Genomic DNA, 19718 nt, shown 5'->3' with positions numbered 1-19718 from the left:
TTCTGTCTTGATTAAGACTTTCTTATATTTGAACTGATCATTTTATAAAGACAGTCTCACAAGGCTATAATAATTCTGTTTATTGTATTTGAATGGCTTTCATTTTAATTAGTTTACTGGTAATTACTTCCCTGTTGCAATTTAATTTCATTATGTTGGCATGTGGTTAACCCTTGAAAAGGATAGGATTCATTTAGCAGCGCTGTATGCTATATTGCAAGAATGTTACTCTTAAGAGCAGACATATAGAAGGATAAGCATTTCTGAAGTGTGAAAAGTGAAGAGTGTATGGAAAAAATACATGGACTGCACTTAGGGTCAAAGTACACATTGTTTTAAAGGTGTAGCTAGCAGCTATATATTTCCCCCCTTATTCCAAAGTAAGAGTGAGGTGGATTGGGACCCTATAGGGGATACAATGGATCATCATTGCGCAATGCAATGTGGGGGTCCTGATACAGATTAGAGCTACAGTGGGGGACAAAGCCCCCATACCCTTCCATGTTAGGGTCCCAATCTGGGTTGGGGCTCCTACCATTAGTATTGAGTAAAGGGGAAAAAACACACTTATGTGAGCTATGTCTTTCAAGAAATGTGTGGTCTGGCCCTCAGTTCAACACTTTTGATCTAAACCAGTAGTTCAGAGAGCCTGCAAAACAAATGCTGTGGAGGCTGGAGTACAATGCAATTTTTGGCTTTTTCTCACAATGGTCTTGCATTCATTGCTACCTACACTGTGGAAGAGAAAGGGCCTAATTAGAAGATAAATGGAAGATTCATGCCTAGATCTCCCTACATAATTTTCTTCTTCTAAAAGCAGTCATGGGAGAGTCCAGTCTGGATCAGACTTGGGGCTTGTGGGGAGGAAGTGTGAATAACCCTTTACCTCATGCTATAGGAAGCTCTGGTCCAACATCTTCCTCTCCCACAGAGCTGCTATTAGCATCCCAAATTGTGCATATATGTTTCCCCGTCTATAGCTAACAGCAACTTTGGGGGAGGGAGAGTTTTGGATCAGGGCTGCAGTGGAAAAGGAAAGGATTATACTCCCACTGTACCATAGCGTTAATCCAAATTGCCCTGCACCAACGTTGGGGAACTCTTTAGAAGAAAAAATAAAATTGGGAGATCCTGCATCAAAGCTTGCATGTAACACAGGCAGATTAGTTTCTATACCTGTAAGAGCGTTCTACTCTCTATTTATTAAAATGACTCCCTTTTCATGACCTACTTAAGTCCGTACCTGAACTAAACTTTGTTGTTCAGTCGTTAAGTAGTGTCCAACTCTTCGTGACTCCATGGACCACAGCACGCCAGGCCTTCCTGTCCTCCGCTGTCTCCCGGAGTGTGCTCAAGTCCATATTCATTGCATCCGTGATGCTATCTAGCCATCTCATCCTCTGCCGTCCCCTTCTCCTTTTGCCTTCAATCTTTCCCAGCATCAGGGTCTTTTCCAGTGACTTTTCTCTTGGCATTAGGTGGCCAAAATATTTCAGCTTCAGCTTCAGTATCTGTCCTTCCAATGAGCACTCAGGGTTGATTTCCTTTAGGATGGACTGATTTGATCTCCTTGCAGTCCAGGGGACTCGTTAGAGTCTTCTCCAGCACCACAATTTGAAAGCATCAATTCTTCGGTGCTCAGCCTTCCTTATAGTCCAGCTTTCACAGCCATACATTGCTACTGAGAAAACCATAGCTTTGATTATACAGACCTTTGGTGGCAAGGTGATGTCTCTGCTTCTTACTATGCTGTCTAGGTTTGCCATAGCTTTGCTCCCAAGGAGCACGCGTCTTTTAATTTCATGGCTACAGTCACCATCTGTGGTGATCTTGGAGCCCAAGAAAATAAAATCTGTCACTGCTTCCATTTCTTCCCCTTCCATATGCCAGGAAGTGGTGGGGCCAGATGCTATGATCTTAGTTTTTTTAATGTTGAGTTTCAAACCAGCTTTTGCACTCTCCACTTTCACCCTCAACTGGAGGCTCTTTAGATCTTCTTCACTTCCTGCCATTAGGGTGGTATCATCTGTGTATCTCCCAGCAATCTTAATTCCGACCTGTGATTCATCCAACCCGGCATTTCTCATGATGTACTCTGCATATAAGTTAAATAAGCAGGGTGACAATATGCTGGCTTGTCATATTCCTTTCCCAATTTTGAACCATTCGGTTGTTCCATGTCTGGTTCTTACTGTTGCTTCTTGGCCCTCATACAGGTTTCTCAGGAGACAGGTATGGTGGTCTGGTACTCCCATCTCTTTAAGAATTTGCCAGAGTTTGTTGTGGTCCACACAATCAAAGGCTTTAGCATAGTCAATGAAGCAGAAATAGACATTTTTCTGGAATTCTCTTGCTTTCACCATGATCCAGCGAATGTTGGCGATTTGATCTCTAGTTCCTCTGCCTCTTCGAAACCCGGCTTGTACTTCCGGTAGTTCTCAGTTCACATACTGCTGAAGCCTAGCTTGTAGGATTTTGAGCATAACCTTGCTGGCATGTGAAATGAGTGCAATTGTACAGTAGTTTGAACACCCTTTGGCGTTGCCTGACCTTTTCCAGTCTTGTGGCCACTGTTGAGTGTTCCAAATTTGTTGGCATATTGAGTGCATCACTTTAACAGCATCATCTTTTAGGATTTTATATAGCTCAGCTGGAATACTGTCATCTCCACTAGCTTTGTTGTTAGTAATGCTTCATAAGGCCCACTTGACTTCACTCTCGAGGATGTCTGGCTCAAGGTCAGTGACCGCACTCTCATGGCTATCAGGGACATTCAGATCTTTCCTGTATAGTTCTTCTGTGTATTCTTTCCACCTCTTCTTAATCTCATCTGCTTCTGTTAGGTCCCTGCCTTCTTTGTCTTTTATCATGCCCGTCTTTGCACAAAACGTTCCCTTGAGATCTCCAATTTTCTTGAAGAGATCTCTAGTCTTTCCCATTCTGTTGTTTTCCTCGATGTCTTTGCATTGCTCATTTAAGAAGGCCTTCTTGTCTCTCCTTGCTATTCTCTGGAACTCTACATTCAGTTGGATTTATCTTCCCCTGTCTCCCTTGCTTTTCGCTTCCCTTCTTTCCTCAGCTACTTGTAAAGCCTCATCAGACAGCCACTTGGCTTTCTTGCATTTCTTTTTCTTTGGGATGGATTGAGTTGCTGCCTCCTGAACAATGTTACGGACCTCCGTCCATAGTTCCTCAGGCACTCTGTCTAATCCCTTAAATCTATTCCTCACCTCCACTGTATATTCATAAGGGATATGATTTAGGTCATACCTGAATGGTTTAGTGGTTTTCCCTACATTCTTCAATTTAAGCCAAAATTTTGCAATAAGAAGCTCATGATCTGAGCCACAGTCAGCTCCAGGTCTTGTTTTTACTGACTGTATACAGCTTCTCCATCTTTGGCTGCAAAGGACATAACCAATCTGATTTCGATATTGACCATCTGGTGATGTCCATGTGTAGAGTCACCCCTTGTGCTGTTGGAAAAGAGTGTTTGCTATGATCAGCGTGTTCTCTTGGCAAAACTCTATTAGCCTTTGTCCTGCTTCATTTTGTACACCAAGGCCATGCTTGCCTGTTATTCCGGTGATTTCTTGACTTCCTACTTTAGCATTCCAATCCCCTATGATGAAGAGGACATCTTTTTTTGGTGTTAGTTCTAGAAGGTGTTGTAGGTCTTCATAGAATCGATCAACCTCAGCTTCTTTGGCCTCAGTGGTTGGGGCATAGACTTGAATTACTGTGATATTGAATGGTTTGCCTTGGATTCGTACTGAGATCATTCTATTGTTTTTGAGATTGTACCCCAGTACTGCTTTTCCCACCCTTTTGTTGACTATGAGTGCTACTCCATTTCTTCTAAGGGATTCTTGCCCACAGTCGTAGATATGATGGTCACCTGAATTAAATTTGCCCATGCCTGTCCATTGTAGTTCGCTGATTCCCAAGATGTCGATGTTCAATCTTGGCATCTCATGTTTGACCACCTCCAACTTACCTTGATTAATTGATTTGACATTCCAGGTTCCTCAATAATATTGTTCTTTACAGCATCGGATTTCCTTTTCACCACCAGACTCATCCACAGCTGAGTGTCCTTTCGGCTTTGGCCCAGCCGCTTCACTCTTTCTGGCGCTACTTGGAAATACCCTCTGCTCTTCCTCAGTAGTATATTGGACACCTTCCAACCTGAGGGGCTCATCTTCCGGCGTTATATCTTTTAGCCTTGTGATACGTTCCATGGGGTTTTCTTGGCAAGAATACTGGAGTGGGTTGCCATTTCCTTCTCCAGTGGACCACATTTTGTCAGAACTCTCTGCCATGACCTGTCCATCTTGGGTGGCCCTGCACGGCATAGCTTATGGCTTCACTGAGTTACGCAAGCCCCTTCGCCACAACAAGGCAGTGTTAGAACTAAACTACCTTTACCTATTCTGTCACTGTCATCTCATTCTGCCCTAGTCCACTTCCACTACTTACCAAGTACATGCATACCGATTCTGTCACTGTCATCTCATTCTGCCCTAGTCTGTTTCCACTACTTACCAAGTACATGCATACACACAACCATTTATCAAGTAGATGGTACCATAATATGTATCTAAATATGTGGAAAACCTCATCCATAATGTTCCACCAAGTGAGGAAGACAATTTTGACTACACATTCACATCCAATCTGATCAGAAATCTAGAGGAGGAGGGGTAAAATTTTCCTCACTACTCAACAGGATGTTTCAGATAAATGTCTTCCCACATGGCTGTATGAAATTATCACTTGATGATTGGTTGCCTGTATTCACCCATTTTCAGTTGTTGGCCTTTGTGTCACCCCTATCTCATCTGTCAAATGAGGACACTAGACCTTTAGTTGGCACAGAATAATTATCAGATGCCGTGATAATGAATTTTATTAGTCATTATTGGCAATAAAATGTATTCTGCAATCTATTGTGTTTTATCATAGGTGTTCCGTGGAAATGTAGACAATAATACACCTTATGCGAATTCGTTCACCCCGCCAATAAAATCTCAGTACTTACGATTATATCCTCAGGTTTGTAGAAGGCATTGTACTTTGCGAATGGAACTCCTTGGATGTGAATTATCAGGTAGGTATTTTCCTGTAAACTTACATCATCACAACAAAAGTAACTTTTATCAATGCCTAAAAATAGAAACATGCCTATGAATGTATCTGTGTTTACTGAAAATAGCAGGTTATTGAGATCCTTGGTCTGCCCTTTATCTACATCCTATTTTGGGGCCACCCCATTCCTTGCCTCTCCTCTTCCCTTCCCCCATATCCCATGCCATCCAATCTAAATATTTTATCCCACCTCTTAGTCAATGACTCTCAAGGAGGCAAACAGCTTTTGAAAGCAGTAAACACATTCAAATCACAAAATGAAAACAAATAAAATACTAAAATACTAAAACACACTCAGTATGCAGACAACAATAAAACTGAAATAAAATCAAACACCATTAAAAGCTAGAGAAAATAAAAATGTCTTTACCTGTTGCTAAACAAAGTGAATACAATTCCACTTACCACATTTGCTCTGGTGGTGAGCATGATAAGCTGAGCCCCAGCCTTCCTTTCCATTTTGTAGCTAAGGAGAAGTATGGAGATTGTCCCTGCAGTTGTTTTGTGTCAAAACAAACTCCAGGCTTCCTTTCTGACTTGGAGCTGGAGGAGGAGGAACTAGAGATCGTCCCTGAAGTTGCACTGAGATACCAAGGCTGTCTAAGTCCCTCCTGTCTCAGCCTACAAAGTTGGAACTGGGAGAGGAACAGGGGATTGTCTCTGAAATCATGGAGAGGTTCAGCACGAGGTCAGTGACAAGATAATGTCCCTCTTCCAAGTCCCGTGGTTCATGGTCCTGTGGCTTTCAAAGGTTAGCCAAAATTTGTGGATCCCTGGCCCTTGCGCCCACTTGCCATATGTCAGAAGCAGGAGGCAGATTCAAATGGGTGGATGCTCCAATCCCATTTAGGCCATTTAAGGCTTTATACATCAGTACAAGAAGTTTGAACTGAACCTAGAAATGAGCTGACAACCAGTGCAGTTGACCCAGTAGCAGAGTTCTGTACTTTGATATGCCAGATCCAGTGAGCATTCTGTCAGCCACATTGGAGACAACTTGAAGTTCAGGAAGATCTCTGGAAAAAGGGACACTGTTTCCCACTTCATATTGGCATTAAAGAAATCAAAGTAGTATCTAACTCTCAAAGTAGTATATAACTCCTTATTATCAAAGTAGTACATTAAAGTACTATATAATTCAATATTTCAAACAAAATAAACAATTATAGCTGCCTTGAGCACTATTTTACTGGAAAGACAGGATATAAATTAAACAAACAAACAAATAAACAAATAAATAAATAAATAAATAAATAAAAATGTACGTGTTGTCAGAAGGCAGATTTCTTTCATTTTTGGTGGTTATGTCCTTTGGCAAAGTGCTATTAGAAGAAAGTAAAAAATAAATAATGAAACAAATATTGGGTTATACTATTAATATGTGGCAGTATTCTCTCTACTGACATACAGAGCGGATAAAGTACATTCTCAGAACTGAGAACTGGTAGCATATAAGGTAATTGCAGCTAGACTGATATGTGACAGGTATTGGGGACAAGGGGAAATTCTATGAACCAATGATTGATTTGACAAGTTATGTCACTACACCCAAATGGCAATATTGCCAGGCTATATAAGAACAAATTGGAACTGCCCTCAAAGGCAAGCCCACATGGAGAACATTGCAGTAATCCACCCTGGAAATGACCAGGGCATAAATGACTGGGCCAGATCTGGCTTCTCAAGGAAAGGCTCAACTCACATGCCAACCAAAGCTGATTGAAGGAACTCCCAGCCATTGGGGCTATCTGCCCATCTAGGAGCAGGGTTGGATTTAGGAGCACACCCATGCTGTAAACCTGTACCCATAAACCTGTCCAAAACAGACTGAACACTGACTTCTAAAATAACAACGACTAGCCTAAATCTCTGGAGGACATCTCTCAGTGATTTTATGTAGATATTGAATAATGCAGGGGACAAGATGGAACCTTGTAGAACTCTATAGTCTAAAAGCCAAGGAGTGTAAGTTTCTCAGCACCAACTGACAAGAAGAACTGAAGATACCACAACACTTGCTTTCCACTCCCACTCCAGCCAGGCAGGCAATCCAGAAGGGTACTATGGTCAATAATGCTGAATGCCACTGAGGAGTCCAAGAGAAGCAGTAAAGCCACATGTGCCCTATCCATCTCCCATTGAAGGTCATCCACCACAGTATCCACTAGTTTCAGCTTCAAAACTAGCTTAGAAGCCAGATTGGAATGGATCTTAAATCATCAATTTCGTCCAAGAATATCTGATGCTGGGTTGCCATAGTGCATTCCAGCACCTTGCTTAATAATGGTAAGTTTGACACAGGGTCATAGTTATTGAGAGCAGTTGTGCCAAGACAGGTGTTTTTTAGACAAGGGTTCTCACCATGGCTTCCTTAAGAGCTGCTTCTCTACTTCATGATGCATTTCCTAGGGATGTATGAGAATCTGGTTTCAGTTTGCACATCATTCAAAAATGCCCTGAACATAACCCCAAACACAACAGTGAATAGGGGTGCATGTTCTCAGAAAATGTTCACAAATTTCCAAACTTGTGTTCACAGAATATGCATTTAAAACATGCACACTTTGAAAGTGCGGAACTTTGAAAGTGCGGAACTTTGGAAGTGCGCAACTTTGGAAATGCGCAACTTTGGAAAAGCCCAACTTAAACTGTGCATTTTTAAAGATGTGCATTTTTAAAGTTGTGCATTTTCATGCTTTAGTTAGTCGGGGAAGGGGAGTGCACACTTTTGAAAATTTGCACTTTTCCCATTTGAACGGACCAAAAAAACAGGTCGCAAGCAAGAATGGGAGAGAGCTGAGCCAAGCTTTGAAATAAAGTTTGGAGAATTTCAGCGAGCTCAAGCATCCTTGGTTCTCTCATCCCTTGCATTTCCTACCACTGTCACCCTCCGCTACCCAATGACACAGTCAGAAAAGCTAAAGTAGTGGTAGGACCAAGAGCCAACCTTTAGTTTCTGGTACCAAAACCTGGCCTTGAAGTGTGTTTTTATGCCTTTAACTGATGTATAGATGAGAAAAGTTCAGCAGGTGCAACTTCTCCTGTTATTGTAGCATTTTGCAAACTACACCTGCCAATGGACCCACTTTACAGCCACAGAATCTTCTGTGGAGTCAGGAGTCAGCAGCATCTCATTTGCACAGTTTCTTGAGGCTATAGGTGATGACATCCATGAAGCTTGCAAGAAATTTTCTAACTGTAAGAAATTTTCTAACTGCATTTCCAGAACTTTACAGGTGAAATTAAGTCCACTGCTGAGTCTGGTTGCTTTAGATGAGGTTTGCTTTGATTTTGTTTTGTTGCTTTTGAACAGAATCCTTCATTGTGCCTTGTAGCAGAAGTAATTGAACTAGTGGAGCCAATATCAGCCCTTTCAAAGTTTTTTTTTTCTTATGTAGAAGGGTCATAGCAGAAAAATGTAAAGCCTGACCCTGTGTTTTTTTGCACAAAAACTTCATTTCCTTGCAGATTCAATGAAACATATAAAATTCTCCATCTTTGTCAAAGTACCCACATTATTTTCATATGGCAACTGTTACAGTAAATTTCTTTTGAGATTATTTTTATGTGACTGTACAAACCGTCAGCTCGGGCACTAGCAATATATCAAATCACCCTGTGTTACATAATTCTTGGGTCCTTGAGTGACAACAAAACCAAGTTCCAAAATGAAAAGTTAATGCGTTAATCTCACTGTGGCCCTCTTCCAATACAGATAGATTTGAAAGTAAATAGAAAATCATGTCCAGGTGCTTTGGTGTATTAGATTTTCTTCTTTTTGTGTCTCCCATCCATTGAAGAACAATTGAGAATAAGCCCTTGCCAGAATGACTAGGAATTGTTTTGCTCGAAGAACTGTGAAAACTACTAAGTGAATCCATTTCAGTGGTCTCATCTTGTTTCAAGGTCATTATACTTCTGAACTGTCATGGTGCTCAGTCTCTCCAGAACAACTGCAGTCTCAGCTGAAACATAAGTACAATTATTCTGAAGGATAAATGAATGCTTTTAAGCTCCTGGTGATCTAACTTAGTTTGAGGTGAAGAAAACCATTATGGAGTTTTAGTCCATAATGGGACCTGTATTTACTTATTAAACTTATATCCTTCGTTGTATCCACTGTTAGTCAAACTTAAGTCTAAAGGCACAATCCTAGAAATGTTTAGACAGAGAAAAGCTCTACAACTTCCAGCATTCCCTGGGATAACTTGTGGGATGAGAATTGTGTACAAAGGTTTAACTGGCCTTAGGGGAAGGATGGTGAATATCTTACAGTCCAAATTTCCTTTCCAGTTTCAGCTCAGCTTCACATTCATTCACTATAGGTGTTGTAGGTGTTTTCAGCTTTCTGAATTCACATAATAAGATTTGTACATATGGCTGTTACCTTACTTTATCTCAGACTTTCTGTCTCAAAAGGCTTCATGTTTTGTTTTGTTTTTAGCTTGAGAAAGAAATGGTTAAATAAATGCAGTTGCCAAGTGGAAAAGTTCTTGAAAATCCATAGTAGTCCTTAGACAATCTGAAAATAACAGTCTTCAGAAATACAAAAAAGATTTTGTTTCATCACTTGTATCCTACAGGGAAGGCAAGGGTGGCACAAAACAGAGGAGCCAGAGAAATATAATCAATGACTCAATTCCCAGCAATAGATAGAATCAGAGTGGAAAAACATATTGTTTTGACAAGCAAAGGTTCATAGATAACTAACCCTTTTCTTTGGTCCTTACTAAGCAAGAAGGAATGGCAGCAAAACTGGCTCATTGTCAAGCCCAGGTTCTGTAAAGGCAATTGCAGTTGCTAGTCCCCAAGAGGAGGCCTTGAGATTTCTTACACCAGCAAACAACCCTGATCCAGAAGCATTTGACATTGTTGTATTTTATTGTGTTCATGGTTTCATTGTATATCACCTCGAGCACTCATGGAGTGAAGGGGATTCAGAAAGAAATAATTACAATGCATTTACAGGGATTAGGGAGTATCAGCTGAACCATTCTGATCTGTTGCTGTAAACAGGACTTCCTTGGCTGGTATGTTTGATGTCCCCTCAATCTTTGGTCAGATGGGTGGAATTAAAACATGGTGCATGAAATGTTCACCAGTGAACAATTTCAGGTATAGTTTCAGAGGAATTTTTATGGGAATTGTCACAGGGCAAGACAGCACTGACTGGTGGCTGTACATCAAGGAGATCCTGTTGATGGCACAGGAATAAGTCTAGCCATCAGCATCTGTGGCTTTCCAGAAGCATGCTGAACTTGACAAGGAACAACTTTCCAAGCTAATTCATGAGGAAAGTTTTGCCTGAATTCTGCTCACTACAAAAGCTGCAGGTTGTCACCTTAAGACTGGATTACTGCAATGCGCTCTATTGGGGCTGCCATTAAGGCTGCTCCAGAAGCTGGAGCTAGTACAGAACGCAACAGCTTGGCTGTTGTCAGAAGCTGCCCCTTTTCAGCTTGCAATTCCTTTGCTGAGGGAACTGCATTGGCTGCCTGGGCCAAATTTAAGGTTTTGATACTACTGTAAAAAGCTCTAAACAACTTGGGACCGGGATATCTGAGACAGCGCCTTCTCCCTTACCAACCTGCCCAGTCACTGAGGTCATCAGAGGGCATGCTCCTGGTGGTTCCACATGGACCTATGGCCCAATAGGAGAAGTGCCTTCAATGTGGTGGCCCCCTTTCTTTGGAATTCCTGCCCCTGGAGGTCAAAAACAAAAAAACATTTTTTGTTGGCATTCTGTTTTTAAAAACAATAATTTTAATATGATGTTTTAATGTTTTAATCTTTTTACTATTTTACTTATGTTCACCACTCTGGGATCTGTTTTAGATGTGGAGTGGTATACAAATGTTGTAAATTAAAGAAATAAAGAAATAAATCTAAATTATGTAGGAAAGTATGAGAAATCTCTTTCAGTTTGTTTTTGACCAGAATTTCCCCAGTTGGCACCTCCCAGAACAGAACACAAACCAAAATTCAATCTGCTGCCAAAGTCTATAGATTTCCAAAATGGCAATGTGATTCATGGAAAAACAACAATTGCATTTGAAAATGTGATTTTTTTTAAAAGTACTTTTGAAAAATGCACACAAACCCTGTCTAATCAATGGGAGATAAATACACAGAATTGATGTATACGTTTGGAAGAATGTGCATGAAAATATGCACAAATTTTCATGTTAAAAGAAAAAACACAACTTGCAGTCTGATTTGGATATGAGTTAGAATGAGCTTCAAGGTGGAATTTAGAGAACCCTGACAAGCTTAGGTTTTGCTAATTTTCATATCCTTAACATCCTGTTCTGCCCATCCTTCAGATTTTGCAGTGGAAAATTTTCCCACTTCAGCACAGAACTACCACAATACAATGTTTACAGGAGGAAATGTCTGGAACTGGAACAAAGGAAAATAATACTGATAACATTTCAGGGTGGGTAAAATCAGTTTTAACTAGGCCGCACTTTAAAAAAAAAGAAAAAAAAGTGGAAACTCTTATTTCCAGATTGGGACAGGTCAGCGGAGCTCCCTTCAGCAAGTTCCATGGACCTATCCTGTTTCGAATAGGGATTTTGGAGAATTCCGCCACAGTGAGTCCGGACTCCGGAGTCTGTGGCGGAATGGAGAAATCCCCACCACCACCCTGCAGAATCCCCCCGGGATGGAGCTACCTGGCTCCGACAGCGGATCTGGCGGCGGCTCTGGCAGCGGCAGCAGCTCCAGGTCGTCTTCCGGCTGCTGCCGGGCTGCGGCCACAAATGGCGGCCGCTATGCTGGCCACCATTTGCGCCCCTGCTCTTTGCTGTGATGGGCTACGTAAGTATCTACATAGCCTGTCACGGCAAAAGACAGGGACGCAAATAGCAAATAGCTACATAGCCTATCACGGCTTGGCAGGGACGTAAATGGCAGCCGGTGTAGTGGCCGCCATTTGTGGCTGACCCCGGTTGGTGGTTCCGTGGTGTTGCCACGGAGCGGAGCCAGCCGGACAGGATTCCGGATGGAGGGACAGATTGCCTCCCCCCCACCACAGATGCCTCTCAGCAGAGCAAGGTAAGGGATTCGTACATCCCTAGTTTCGAAAGGGAACATTTCGGCTTGCTTTTGGCTGCTCTTGGAATTCCTAGCTTGCCTCTGGGCTAGGATGGATCCCACCTGTATGCAGGACAGATTGGCTATTGCCCTCAGTTTCTTTGCTTATCCTTATAAACCTCTAATGCATCTGCATATATGATAAATCATAACAAAATCACAATCCAACATCTAATACGCACACACACACACACACACACACACACGATATATATATATATATATATATATATATATATATAATAGAAATAGAAAGAAATATAATAAGTAATTACCTGGGACCTTCGGTATGCAATCCATGTGCTGTGCCTCTTCACAAACATTCCAAGTCCATGGTGCTTGTGGTGAATAGTATTCTGTTAGCTACTCCTGGGTGCTGAATTTTTGCTCCTGGGAAGAAACTAGGAGAAAGCTGGCAGTGAAGACTGTTCAGTCTTTGTATTTCGGTTTGGTTTGCTCAAGAAGCAGGAAATCTCATAATGTTATGCCCAACCAAATATCTCTTCAAATTCAGCAGTGAATGGGATAAGAAGTGGGGTGTTTTCTTCTTATCACGGCATTCATTGCATTTCCTTGTCAGTATTCCAGTGATTAAAGTCCCTTGAACTCTTAATAGTGAATGGCCCAACAGTGAAACTGAATATGACCACATGCAAAGAAACAGTACTGCATATCCTATTTTACAGTACACACTTTTTGCTGACACATTATGCTTTATAATGAGGCCATGAGACTCTGAAGTTCAAGTAAAGAGTAAGAAGCATAAGATGATAAATACTGAAGATATAAAAATCTGGCTTCCATGTAGCTGTTTTGTAACGGCATCAAAAGGAATTGGCTTTATGGAGAGCATTGCGCCAGAGGTCTTCAAACTAAGGAGGGCAAGGTGTGAGGTCAATTCTTTGATGCAAAAACCTCCAGTGAACCCCCGCTTGTCAAGTGATAGTGAATCAGCAAGATGACCCCTATGGCCTCTCTTTTGCCATAATATCTATAATCCTCACACTGTTGCTGAAAAGTGCCATTTCTAACAAGAAACAAACTGCGGATGGTTTGAGAGGGAAAAGAGACTCTTGAAAGACTGCACAGTGGTATAGATGAACTGGAGAATAACTTTTCCTGAATGTATAAGTAACATAGTGATAATGTGCGACAAACATGTATCCAAAGAAACTTGATATATAAGCTAAACAAAATTCACTTTATTGTTTTGATTTTGGTATCATAATTAGGGGGTCTGTAAACCAATTATTATTTTTCACTGACAAATATGAATGTCTTCCATCAATTAACAATTTAATAAGCGAATTTAATATAGTACTGGCTGACAGTTGTGATTTACCTTGGCTAAGTAGTACAGGCAAACTGTTTGTTATTTATATAATCTGAAATTCTTCTTATCTAGGGATATTACCTTGGATTGCCACCAATGTCTGCCTAAAGCAGAAAGCTAAACATACAAATCCATTTGTGTCGTCATATGGTATTTTTATGATGTTTTTAAAATGTTTTTTCTTGTTAAGTGATGATTAAGTGGTGTTTGGGCATGCATTATTGAAATGCAGTATTAAATAATTGTTTAGAATTCCAGATTGCCTTTGGAGCATAACTGAAAAGAGTAAGGACATTCAGAAATGCCAAAAGTAATGTATAAATGTTAGACTACAACATTCATGATGTAGACTTTGATCAATGTTGATCGACATTCATGATGCAGACTTTGATCACATGTAAGTGCACATGTAAAAAATAAAGGGTTGTATCCAATATTAGTCTAACTTACATTCCATTCATTTCATTGGGTCTACTCTTAAGTAGGGCTATCATTGGATTCAAGCCTAACTGGGGACCAATCAAAAACTCTTGAAGGTTTTGCACAGGTCTAGATACAGGTAGATTTGTTTTGACAAATGGTCTGAACACTCATCACTGGGAGATTATTGTAAATAGTAGGGATGTGCATCAGATTCAGCCAAAGCCCAATGCCCAAGCCAAATTGGGCCTGCTCCCAACATCCCCAGGTACAATGATTCTGCTCCTAACCTTCCTGCATTGAGCCATAGGTTCTGATGGGGGATTCTAAGCATGTCTGGCTGAACTTAGGGCCAAAACAGACATTACTGTAAATGTATGTTTAGCAGCTATATCCTCTTTTCATTTTTGCTCTAGAGTAGGCACAGATGCCCCAATCTGGATTTTTAAAGTCCCCTGCCCTCCATACTAAGGTCCCAATGCAGCACTTACTGTAAATAATGAAAAAAAGACATAGCTGGTAGACTCTCATAAAAGCAGCCAGAGGTGGACTGGCCAAGTGAGTAAGTGGAGTGGTTAATGCCTCCTTTGGTCAAGGCAGAGTTCCAGCCTGCCTGAAGGAGGTGGCGGCGAGACTTCTGTTAAAAAAAACAAAAAAGGTCTTCCCTGAATCCCACCATATTGTATAATTATCAGCCAGTCTCCAGTATTCCATTCCTAGGCAAGATATTGGAGTGTGTGGTGGCCTCCCAACTCCAAGGATTCCTAGATGAGACAGATTATCTAGACCCATTTCAATCTGGCTTCAAACCTGGTTATGGGACAGAAATAGCTTTGGTCACCTTGGTGGATGACCTACACCAAGAACTAGATGGGGAGTGTGTCCCTGTTGGTTCTGCTGGACCTCTCAGCAGCTTTCAGTACCATTGACCATGGTATCCTTCTGGGCCGCTTCACTGGGATGAGACTTGGAGGCACTGTTTTACAGTAGCTCCATTCCTTCCTGGAGGGGTGGACCCAGAAGGTGGTGTGGAGATAATTGGCCTGTGGAGTTCCTCAGGGTTCCGTTTTGTCCCCCCATGCTATTTAACATATACGCAACACCATCGGGAGAGGTTGTCCAGAGTTTTGGGATTCAGTGTCACCAGTATGCTGATGACACCCAACTCTACTTTTCCTTTCCATTTAATTCCAAGGAAGTTGTTACGGTGCTAAACTGGGGTCTGTCAGCAGTAATGGGTTGGATGAGGGCAAACAAATTGAGGCTTAATCCAGACAAGACAGAGGTGCTCCTGGTCAGTCGAAAGGTAGATCAGGGAATAGGGATCCAGCTTATGCTGGATGGGGTTACACTGCCCCTGAAGATACAGGTTTGCAGCTTGGGTGTACTTCTGGATTCAGTGCTGAGCCTGGATGCCCAGATTTCAGCAGTGGCCAGGAGTGCATTTGCACAGTTAAAGCTAGTGCACCAGCTGCACCAACTGCTTGAGATGTCTAACTTGGGAATAGTGGCACATGCCTTAGTTACATCCTATTTGGATTACTGTAACGTGCTGTATGTGGGGCTGCACTCTGAAGAGTGTCCAGAAACTTCAGCTGGTTCAAGGACCTGCTGCCATACTGTTGACTGGAGCTATAGGGAACATACAACTCCCCTGCTAAAACAGCTCCACTGGCTCCCAGTCTGTTTCTGGGCACAATTCAAAGTACTGGTCATGACCTACAGAGCCCTATATGGCTTGGGTTCAGGTTATCTGAAAGACCATATTCTCCCCTATGAGCCTGCTCGTGCCCTGAGATCTTCAGGGGAGTTCCTTCTCCTGGTCCTGCCACCATCACAAGCTCACCTGGGGGGAACATGGGAGAGGGCCTTCTTGGTGGCTGCCCCAAGGCTCTGGAACTCCCTTCCCAGGGAGGCAAGAGTGGCACCCTCCTTTTTATGTTTCCGCAGGCCGGTAAAAACTTTTTTGTTCCAGCAGGCTTTTGGGGATAGATAGTCTGGACCTGTGAGAATATGATGGATTGGTACTGTTGTTTATATTGTTTTTGTTGTTTAAATTCTGATATTTTATACAATTTTAATATTAGTGATGATTTAATTATATTTTTAACTTTTGTATATTTTTATTTATATGTTTTAACTGTACAAGTTTTTAATGTTGTAATGCTACCTTGAGCCCCAGTATTGGGGAAAAGGCAGGATAATAATGATGATGATAATCTGTTTTCACCCTTAGAATTCTCCCCACAATTAGGAGGATTCTAAGCGCATTCAGCCAAACGTGTTTAGGCTCTCCCTTCTGACCTTCCTGCTCAATGTGGGAAGGTCAGGGATGGAGACAGAGTTCAGGGGCTTGAACTCCCCTCCCCCTCCCTCATGGGCTGGAATTTGAAACACCTGAACAGGACTATAATGATAAAGTGTCATTCATTGATGTGGGAACTAGTTGACTGATCTGAGCAAATAATGTACAGTAATATCTTCTTTGCGTTCCCTCAGTTTCAAAATAGAATGAGATTAAAATGACCTAAAGTACATATTTGCATTTGCTTTTGTTTCTTTCTCCAAAAATTTACTGGAATACCGTCCAGTAAATATTTATGTGAGTTGCACTATCCTCAGTGAAAATGAGTAAAATGGATGCAAGTGTGCAACCTCTGGATTTATGGATCACCCAAGTATTTCATTTCAAAGACCTTCTTTAACTTCTTTAGGTTGCTCTGAACCTCTGGGGATGAAATCAGGACATATACAGGATTATCAGATTACTGCTTCCAGTATCTTCAGAACACTCAACATGGACATGTTTACATGGGAACCTAGAAAAGCTCGACTAGACAAACAAGGCAAAGTGAACGCCTGGACATCAGGACATAATGACCAGTCGCAGTGGCTGCAGGTGATAATTTATCATTATTATTGGGTTCCATTTTTCTAAAGAAAGTTTTTATAGCAAAGCAACCAATATTGTATGTTAAACCCATATATCTATGAATGGGCAGATTTTACTGGGTGAATAAGAATACAAAGATATACCTGAATGTATGGTCTTCTAATATATCACATGATTCATCATGATACAGTACATGCAGATAGGCATGTGGAAATATATGAGACAGCACACTTGGGGAAACTATTATATGGGGGTAGGTTGTCTTGAGCTCTCTCCATAGAAGAGTGACAGGATCAAACCAGAAACTATCAAAATATGATTTGCTGGATGGAATATGAACAAACATCACCCAAACCTCTCCAAGTATCTATAGCTGGGATGAGCAACTTATAACCCTCCAAGTCTACAATTCTTGTCATTCCTAACCAGCATAGCCAATGGTGAGGACTGATGGGAATTGAAGGCCAAAATTTCTGGAGGGTCTCAAGAGAATAATGGTCTATAGAGAATAATTTCTTTCCTTTGTTTGAAATCATTATATGGCCTTTGGATAAGAATAGTAAATGTAATCATTTTCTAGATAGATATGGCCAGGAATGTATGTATCCACATTCAAAGAATTAAACTCATTCTTTAAATTTGGTTCAGCCAGGTAGATTAACAGAGCATTCCTATGGCCCCTTCACATCATCTGAGGGGGCTGTAGGATGCTATAGACAGACCTCTGACCTTGGAGGAAGAGATCTGATCATGGATCTCCCAGCAACTACACTCACCCCTGCCCCTCCCAGCTGCCATAGAAAGCTCTGAGTTGACTCCCCTCCTGAGGTTGGTGCCATGACCTCAGGAAGGGCATAGTGAGCAAGCAAAGGGACCATGCCACTGGGTGGGGAGGGGGAGGAGAGGCTGTGGATCCACCAGATCCCCATCCCCATCAGCACAAAGGCTCATCTAGCAAAAATTGTTTCACAGGAAGATGGAAAGGATAAAAAAAATCCTCTGCCACTCCTCCTGCCAGGTGTTGGGTTCTCAGAAGCCTCCAAGATCAGAAGCTTCCATTTAGCAGGTGGCAACCCCATAGGCTCTTTGGAGGAAAGGCAGGATATAAATGTAAGAAACAAAAAATGACATAAGATACTGATATAGATTGTACACATTGGGTTAGATCCAGATTTAGGCATGTGCACTGGGAGAAGCTGACTTGCAGCCCCTCCAGACCCAGAAAATGTTACACAGATTATTATGGATCCCTCTTTTCCATCAGCCCCCTGCACCACATCCTACGGTTCCTACCCCATTCAGCAGGGTTTCCAGACCCCCTGTGTAGCATTTGGAAGAGAGCCTCTCGGGCAGGAAAGTCTGCTTCCAGCCGCTCTGATGCATGCACCTACATCTGGGATCCAAACCAGTAATTCTTTATTTGAGCTTCTACACATCAACAACCTGAATTGTGGTACTGGTGGGAATAAATCCTTTTAGATCCAGTTACTCACACTTAGCTGGATGAAGTGTAAACAACTTGATCATGCCAGTAGAGGAAGCTTTGAAGTGAACTGAATTATGGACAATCCCAGATCACAACTGGAATGCATTTCTATGTGATGGTTGGATGTGTCATAGCAATAGAAGTAAAGTGTTTGATTTAATTGAAAAAAAATTAAGCGAATGCACAAAATCAGATTTACTGAAGCAAATTATTTGGCTGGAAATTCTCAAGAGGTATAACATTGTAACTGATTGTTTGCCAAAGTGAATGTCTCTTTGAATTTGATTAATGAATTCTGAAAAGCATCATTTATTCCATTCTCATGTACACTTGGCAACCTGGGGTTGTTGGGGGGGGGCGGGGGTTTGGCTGCAGAAATTCCATTAGGCTCCTTGGAACAGTTCAAGATCTGCCTTCCTTTAACATGTTTAGCTATAGTAAGATTGATTCAGCACCACAAAATCATTAAGAAGCTGTTCACATTGCTTGTTTTCAGTGTTAGAATGATTTACAGAAGTTCCTGGGTAGGCTAATATGTAAAAGAGCAACAAATCACCAAACAGAAAACTATTTGACCAGTCACTGCTCAATTTACATATTAGAAACATTGTATATTGCAGTGATTTGAACCTGCTGTCAGGGGGGAATGGGATTCTCAGCGTGAAGCCTTAACTGAACCAGAAGTGTGCTTCTAGCCCCTGCAATCTTTTCACATATAAATTATGAGTTATTAGCACTTTTTTTTTTTTTAACCTGCAGTTGCTAAGCAATTCTGCAGTGTGATTACTGTCTTTGTTCTGAACCTACGTGTGTGTGTGTGTGTGTGTGTGTGTGTGTGTGTGTGGTGGTGAGAACTAGCAACTGCATGGTCTATTTATTAGTTCAATAATTAAAGATATCTAGATTCAGTCAAGTCATTAACATGCTGACTACAGGGATGCCCCACCCCATTAGGGAAGTGGAATGTAGATCTTCTACATGGAGCAAACTACCTTAGCTCTCCCCAGCCTGGTGACCTCCAGATGTTTTGGATTTTAACTCCCATCAGCCCCAGCCAGTATGGCCGTTGAATGCTGGGAGGTGTTATCCAAAATGTCTGGAGGGCACCAAATTGAGGAAGGCTGAGCTAGGCTATCATATAAGCAGGTGGAATTTAGCCAACTTTCCTGTCACCTTTACAATCTTTTGACTTGGCTGGACAGCAAACTGGATGTGACATTAATCACAAGATTGGCCCTACTGTGCTTGTTTTCTTTTACTAAAGAAAGCCAGTGGAAGTTTCCTTCCTGATGCAAATAGAAGCTGTAGTAGTAGGATCCAAATCAGAATAATGGCTGGGGTAA

The 19718-nt window shown here is 41.6% G+C and overlaps 1 protein-coding gene across 2 annotated transcripts in view; it reads left to right on the top strand.

Moving 5' to 3' along the window:
- The window catches only part of EDIL3 (EGF like and discoidin domains 3), a 424305-nt gene that overhangs the window by 342060 nt on the left and 62527 nt on the right, over positions 1-19718 (top strand). For both annotated transcript variants that reach the window (XM_084832084.1, XM_084832085.1), the window contains 2 exons: positions 4966-5110; positions 16711-16895. In XM_084832084.1, the coding sequence (XP_084688210.1) occupies positions 4966-5110; positions 16711-16895 (330 nt within the window). The remainder of the gene's footprint in view (positions 1-4965; positions 5111-16710; positions 16896-19718) is intronic.

The sequence above is a fragment of the Heloderma suspectum genome, chromosome 2 (assembly GCF_057233095.1).
Source record: "Heloderma suspectum isolate Gila_16-S chromosome 2, 16-S_ref, whole genome shotgun sequence".
In the NCBI taxonomy this organism is placed as follows: Eukaryota; Metazoa; Chordata; class Lepidosauria; order Squamata; family Helodermatidae; genus Heloderma; species Heloderma suspectum.
The sequence above is the reverse complement of the archived record's forward strand: the minus strand, read 5'-3'. Positions and strand labels throughout refer to the sequence as shown.